General features: G+C 58.4%; 1 protein-coding gene across 1 annotated transcript in view; it reads left to right on the top strand.

Annotated features, from left to right (window-relative positions):
- The window catches only part of PKD1 (polycystin 1, transient receptor potential channel interacting), a 42,931-nt gene that overhangs the window by 25,440 nt on the left and 10,802 nt on the right, over positions 1-6,689 (top strand). Inside the window, 8 exon segments of the mRNA XM_027771007.1 lie at positions 31-114; positions 207-333; positions 1,906-2,010; positions 2,111-2,160; positions 2,391-2,536; positions 2,635-2,707; positions 6,220-6,338; positions 6,418-6,620. Coding sequence (XP_027626808.1) covers positions 31-114; positions 207-333; positions 1,906-2,010; positions 2,111-2,160; positions 2,391-2,536; positions 2,635-2,707; positions 6,220-6,338; positions 6,418-6,620 — 907 coding nt within the window.

Raw genomic sequence — 6,689 nt, 5'->3', positions numbered from 1 at the left:
ACCCCGCAGCCGCTTCACCCGCCTCCAGAGGGCCACCTGCTGTGTCCTCCTGGTCTGCCTGTTCCTGGGTGCCAATGCCGTGTGGTATGGAGTTGTGGGGGACACCGCCTACAGGTGGGTCTTGTGTGGTCAGGATGGCCACCCGTGCCCGCCTCCTCCCATGCCCTCCAGCCTCACCCGGGTCTCGCCTCTGTCGCACCACACAGCACAGGGCCCGTGTCCAGTCTGGTCCCGCTGAGTGTCAGCACCGTCGCCGTCGGCCTGGTGTCCAGCGTGGTCGTGTACCCTGTCTACTTGGTCATCCTGTTCCTCTTCCGCATGTCCCGGAGCAAGGTGGGCAGACGGGGACTTCGGAGCTCTGCAGGGGGGGAAATGAGTGGCAGACGCTGAACGAGCCACGCTACGAGCCTCTACAGACCAAAGACAGGCAGGACTCAGACCACCAGGCCACACAGTGGCACCGCCACCCGCTCAGAACTGCGAGGACTTGCAGGGAGCAGCTGGAACTGCTGCAGGCTGGGGCTAGAGGGCTTGGAAGGATCAGACAGGCCAGCTGGTGGCGTAGTGGTTGAGACGACTGGATCCCACACAACCAACTGCCTGGTTTGAATCCCAGACCTGATAACTTGAGAAACACACTGGGCACCTGTGTGTTCACACATGTTCAAAACCCTGGGAGGAGAGTGGGAGGGAAGGGATTGCAGGGTGGCCATCTCCCAAGGGGTGCTTTCTGACTCTTCCACTCTCTCTCCTTTCTCCCTGTCTCTGGTAAGTGCACATGCCCTATTGCCAAAAAACAACTTAAAAAGGGACCAGACACATTGCTAGAAAGTCTACAGCCACCGTAGCTGACTTAAGGAACAGGGGTAGGGCTGGCTGGCAGATGGCATGGTGGTTGGGGCGCTGGACTCCTACGTGGCTGACCACAGTTCGAATCCCGGACCTAGTAGCTTGCTTTCTTTCTCACTTTCTATTTCTCTCTCTCTGTCTCTCTGGTCAAATTAAAAAGTAATAATAAAATAAATAATAATTAAAGAAGAAAAAAGGAGGAATGGGAAGTCCTAAGAGACCTATAGCAAGTCAAGTGGTGAGTCAGCATTCAGATACCTCAGAAGGGAGTCCCAGGCCAGGCGGCTTCACTGGCGAGTTCCACTGAACAGCAAGCGTGGCCAACAGTCTTTCCCAGGTGCTCCCTGAAAAGCTCTTCCTTTTTTTTTTTTTTGGAGAAGTTTTTGCTATAGGGCGCGTGCGCTCACCAGACAGAGACAGAGAGACAGAAAGTGAGAAATCACCCCCCAGGGGGGATGGCCACACCGCAATCCCTTCTCCTCCGTTCTCCTCTCGGGATCTTGGGCACGCATGCACACGCGCCAGGCGAGAGTTATAAGCCACCAGGTCTGGGATGTGAACCGCAGTCGACTACGTGGGAGTTCAGCGACATAGCCATTACGCCAATTGCTGGTCCCCCTGAAAAGCTCTTCCTAACACACCCTGCAAGGCCAGCACTCCCGGACCCTAGAGCAGACAAGCACATCCCATAAACAGGAACCCACAGACCAGAGTTCTTGTGAATGTGTGCACAAAATCCTCCACAGTGACTGCAGGCCACACCCGGCCCTGGTCAGAACTGATGGGAGACCAGGAGGATCACTGCAAGGCGTGGCTGGTCATGTCTTTATTGAAGTGAATTGAAATGAGATGGAGCTGAGATTCTGTTCCACGCCCCTACCAGCCGCGTTTCAGGTGCTTGGTAGGACACTTGGCTGGAGCACTGTAATGGGCAGCGAGGGTGCAGAACATGCCTGCATTCCAGAATGTTCTTGGACTGCCCAGGGCTGCCCTGTCTGCCCGCCTCCCCGGAGCAGGGGCGGGAGCTGCCTCCTGCTCACCCTGTGTTCCCTGCAGGTGGCCGGAGGCCCGTGCCCCATGGCAGCAGCCGGGCAGCGGGGACTGAGCCTTGCTGGGTGGCTGGACAGCTCCTTCCTCACGTCCTCAGGCCTCCGAGCTGAGGTGAGGGCCCTGTGGCCCAGGACAGCCTTGGGCTTTGCAGGGCGGGGTCACCTCTCTGCCCTGAGCTTCCCAAACCTGAGGTCCGCTGTGTCCTCCACAGGCCTTTGCTGGACAGACAAACAGCGACTCACTTCTGGATGATTCTAAAAGGTGGGGCTCCTTTGGGAAGAGGCAGGCCGTGGCGTAATGCTGTGGCCTTGGCGCATCGGGTGTGTGGCCAGCGTGGCCTGTGCCATCACCCACCAGCTGCCCCGGGAGGGGCTTGTCTGCACCCCGTGTGGGTGGATGTGTGTCTGTGTCTCCTTATCTCAGTGGAACCCGCCTGGTTGGGCATGTGTGACCCATGGCCCTGGGTCCTTGCTGGCCTCTGTCCCCTACAGTCTGGTATGCTGGCCGTCCAGTGATGGCACCCTCAGTTGGCCGGACCTGCTCAGTGACCCGTCCATCGTGGGCAGTAGCCTACAGAGGCCGGCCCAGGGAGAGGTGGGCCACGCCCCTTCACCTGCCAGGTGCTTCTCAGCATCAGGTGAGCCAGTGTGGGGCAGAGGCGCAGCTCCAAGGCTCGGGGAGAAGAGGTGCGGGGTGCCTGGGGGCCGACCCGCCCTGACGTACCTGCCTCCCCAGATGAAGACCTGACCCGCCAGACCTTGGCTCCGGCCCAGGACACGCCAGTGGGCACAGACCTGCTTTCCAGCCTGTAAGTGCCTGGCCTGGGAGGCGGGGCCCTCACTGGGCCTGTGGTGCCCTGCGTGTGCAGTGGGCATGTGTGACCATTCGGTCCGTGGAAAGGCCCCTGTGGGGTGGTACTGGGCCCTCCCCTCCAGGGAGGCAGTGGCTGAATGGGGAGGGTGGGGAGTGCTCAGGCTAGGGCGGGGCTGAGAGTTCGAATTTGGTTTCAGAGCAGTGAGAAATCCCGGGCAGTTTTTTTTTTCTTTAACTTACTGGGAGCCATGTGCTCTTGTCTGAGAGACTGTGAGGGAGAGAGAGGGAAGACGAGAAAACACCCCTTGCAGGCATGGCCAGGCCACAGTCCCTTCTCCACCGTTCCCCTCGGGATTTTAGGCACACACACATGCACCTGGCGTGTTTTTCAAGCCCCTGGGTCTGGGACTGAGCCGTGCAGTTGTCACGTGGGACCTAGTCGCCTGAACCACGATGCCGCGAGCTGGCCGCTGTGTCTGCCGGCGCCGCGCTTGCTTCTGGCTTTGCAGCACGTTTCGAGATCAGGAACCCTGAGTCCTCCGGCCTTACTGTTTTAAGACTGCCGGGCTATTCCAGGTCTCAGGAGTCTGTGTCAATTTTAGGATGGGTTTTCTATGTCTGCAAACAGCCATTACGAGTTTACTAAGCACTGCATGGATTCTGCAGACCCGTTCCGATGGTACTGCCCCTAACAATTCATGTATATGTTCGTTTTCTTCCTTTGAGAGGTTTTCGCTATAGGGCGCATGCGCTCACCAGAAAGACAGAGACAGAGAGACAGAAAGCGAGCAATCACCCCCCAGGGGGGATGGTCACGCCGCAATCCCTTCTCCTCCATTCTCCTCTCGGGATCTTGGGCACGCACGCACACACACCCAGCGTGAGTTTCAGCCACCAGGTCCGGGACTCGAACCACAGTTGACTACATGGGAGTCCAACAACATAGCCATTATGCCAACTTCTGGTCCCATATATATTTTTAATTGCCAAAGAATGTGTGCACATGCCAGAGAGAAAAAGGTAGAAAGTACCCATAATGGGGCATTCTCTTCTCCTCCATCTCTCCTCTTTTCAGATTTGGGGCACACAACCCAGTGTTTTTGAAGCCACCAGGCCAGGATTTGGAACTCGGTCGGCCATGTGGGATCCAGCTCCCTTAAACACTAGGCATTGGGGCCAGCCCGGACATACGATATTAAGCTTCTAATTTATGAGCACGAAATGTTTGCATTTACTTGTTTTAACTTCACTCAGCAACGTGTTATGCTTCTCATCTGCAAGCCGTTTGTCTCCATAGGCACGTCCTGAGCACCTTATCTGTTATAGATGCAGTTCTCTAACATGCAGCCACGGGACACAGGGCCTTACCCACATGCCGCTGGCCGGCCCCAGACAGATGCTTTGTTTCTTAGTTTTTCTGTGTGTGTGAGAGAGAGAGAGACAGGGCATGTGCACTCAGCAGAGACAGAGAGAGAGGGAGGGAGAGAGAGAGGGAAGGTGAGAAACTACCTCCCTCCGGGGGGGTGGGTAACCATGCCACAGTCCCTTCCCCATTGTCATCTTGGAATTTGGGGTGCAAACACATATGCCCAGCATAATCTTCAAGTTGCCAAGTCTGGGACTCAAACTATGAAGTCATCCATGCGGGAGCCCAGCCTCTTTAGCCTCCATACCACCTGCTGGCCCCACCAGCTGCTCCCATGTAGCTTGGAGTATGCCGTGGAACTGGCTCCCTGCCCCTTCACTGTGCCGCCCAGGACAATGCGTTGCTACCCCTGGTGTCACACATGACACCCAGGACTGCAAGCCGCCGGCGGTGCTCTTGTCCCTGATGTTTGGGAGTGCTAAGTAAATGTTCTCTACACCACTTTCATCCAAGTGGCCATTCGAGGCCAGCCAGTGTGTGGTTAAAGTGGCTTAGATGCCACTGGCTGACTACATGGCATGAGTCCCAGGCCCAGCAGCTGGAAAAACATGCCGGGCACATGTGTGTGCATGCCCAAAATCCCAAAAGGGGGGGACAGATGGAGGAGAAGGGGTCACAGTGCGGCCATTTGCCGGGGAATGGTCTCTCACTTTCTCCTCTATTTCTGTGCTAATGAGCACATGTGCCCAATAGCAAGTCGGAAAAAATAATGTAAAGCAGAGCTTCACCCCCCGTTCCTCGGCAGCCGATGAACGGGGTGCCCTTAACTCCAGGGCACACACGAGACCTGAGGCCCAAGGGCAGACCTGGGGCTGGGCCTCCGGGGTGTCAGGGCATGAGCGCTCCCATCTGCCTTCCCGGTGGCTGGCCCCTCTCCCCACAGTGGCTCTGGAATGGGAAGAGGAGGGGTGGTGCTCTATGCTGGGGCTCCTCCAGCAACAAGCAGGACCCTGGACCCTGAAAGCTACCTTTGTCCAGAATTCCTTTCAGGGACCACCCTGTAGTGCAGTGGTTAGGTGCAGCGCATTGGGAGCCAACCCCACATGTTCACCCGGGTTCAAATCCTGGCCCTGGGAGCTCGAAAACCACACCAGGTGTACGTGTGCACCTGTGTGCCCAGAACCCTGGTAGAAGCGAAGAATGGAAGGAAGAAGGACGGTGGCATGGCCACCCCCTGCAGGCTGTCTGTCCTGGTGAGGGCACACACCTGCTGGCAGTGACCAAACAGCTACTCTGCACGGCCAGCAGGTGTGTGCAGGCGGCCGGGTCCTACATGCCGATTGTGCAGTTTGAATCCTGGGTCTGGTGGCGTGGAAAACATGCCAGGCCAGTTGGTCTGAGGATTGTGGATTATTGTTAAGCTGATTAACATCGTCTCCCTCCCACATCCATACTTGACTAGCTGTGCTCTTGGGACTAGCAATTGGCGTAATGGCTATGTCACTGGACTCCCATGTAGTTGACCGCGGTTCAAGTCTCGGACCCGGTGGCTTGAACTCACACCGGGCGCGTGTGCGTGCGTGCCCAAGATCCTGAGAGGAGAATGGAGGAGAAGGGATTGCAGCGTGGCCATCCCCTGGGGGGTGATTTCTTGCTTTCTGTTTCTCTGTCTCTCTCTGTCTGGCGAGTGCACACGCCCTATAGCAAAAACCTCAAAAAAAAAAAAAAATGCCAGGCCTGTGTGTGTGCATGCCCAAAATTGTGAGAGGGGAATGGGGGAGAAAGGATCACGGTGTGCTCCCCACGCACCATGCAGAATGGCTGTGTGTGTGGTGTCCTGGAGACAGGCCTGGAAGGACGGAAGCCTGGCCACAGTCCGAGGACTCTGCAGGGGCTGCTCGCTGTGCTGGGGGAGGCCAGCATGGTGGCAGGATAGGAGGGCTGGGCAGGCCCCAGGAGCCAGGCCTCGGATGGTGGGCATCTGACAGGAAGTGGGGCAGAGGGCAGGAGGCCGACTGTGGAGGGTGTGTCCCCCTGGGGCACGGAGGCCCTGAGCTCCTGGCAGCACTCCTGCCTGCTTGGGGGCCCACCAGATGAGCTGGGCTAGGGCAGGAGGATTCACGCCCTGCCCTGTGCCTCAGGTCCAGTGTCCTGGGAGAGAAGACAGAGACGCTGGCGCTGCAGAGGCTGGGGGCAAAGGGGCCGCCCAGCCCGGGCCCGAGCTGCAAGCAGCCCCAGGCAGCAAGACTCTCTAAGACAGGTGTGTGCCAGCGGGTGCCCAGCACGCCCAGCAGCCTCCTCCTCGGCCTCCGCTCACCTGCCCATTGCTCTGTCCCCAGGACTGGCGGAGGGTCTGCGGAAGCACCTGCTGCCGGCCTGGTGTGCCACCCTGGCCCACGGGCTTAGTCTGCTCCTGGTGGCTGTGGCCGTGGGGGTCTCAGGGTGGGTCGGCGCCGGCTTCCCTCCAAGTGTGAGCATCATGTGGCTTCTCTCGAGCAGCTCCAGCTTTCTGGCCTCCTTCCTGGGCTGGGAGCCCCTGAAGGTGAGTGGGCTGTTGGGGCAGGCGGGGGGCCCGGCTGGGGGGGGCGGGGTTGCCGGCCCCCGGCGTGTC

Source organism: Tupaia chinensis, unplaced genomic scaffold (assembly GCF_000334495.1).
Source record: "Tupaia chinensis unplaced genomic scaffold, TupChi_1.0 Scaffold000178_1, whole genome shotgun sequence".
In the NCBI taxonomy this organism is placed as follows: domain Eukaryota; kingdom Metazoa; phylum Chordata; class Mammalia; order Scandentia; family Tupaiidae; genus Tupaia; species Tupaia belangeri.
This window is presented reverse-complemented; position numbering and strand designations above follow the sequence as displayed.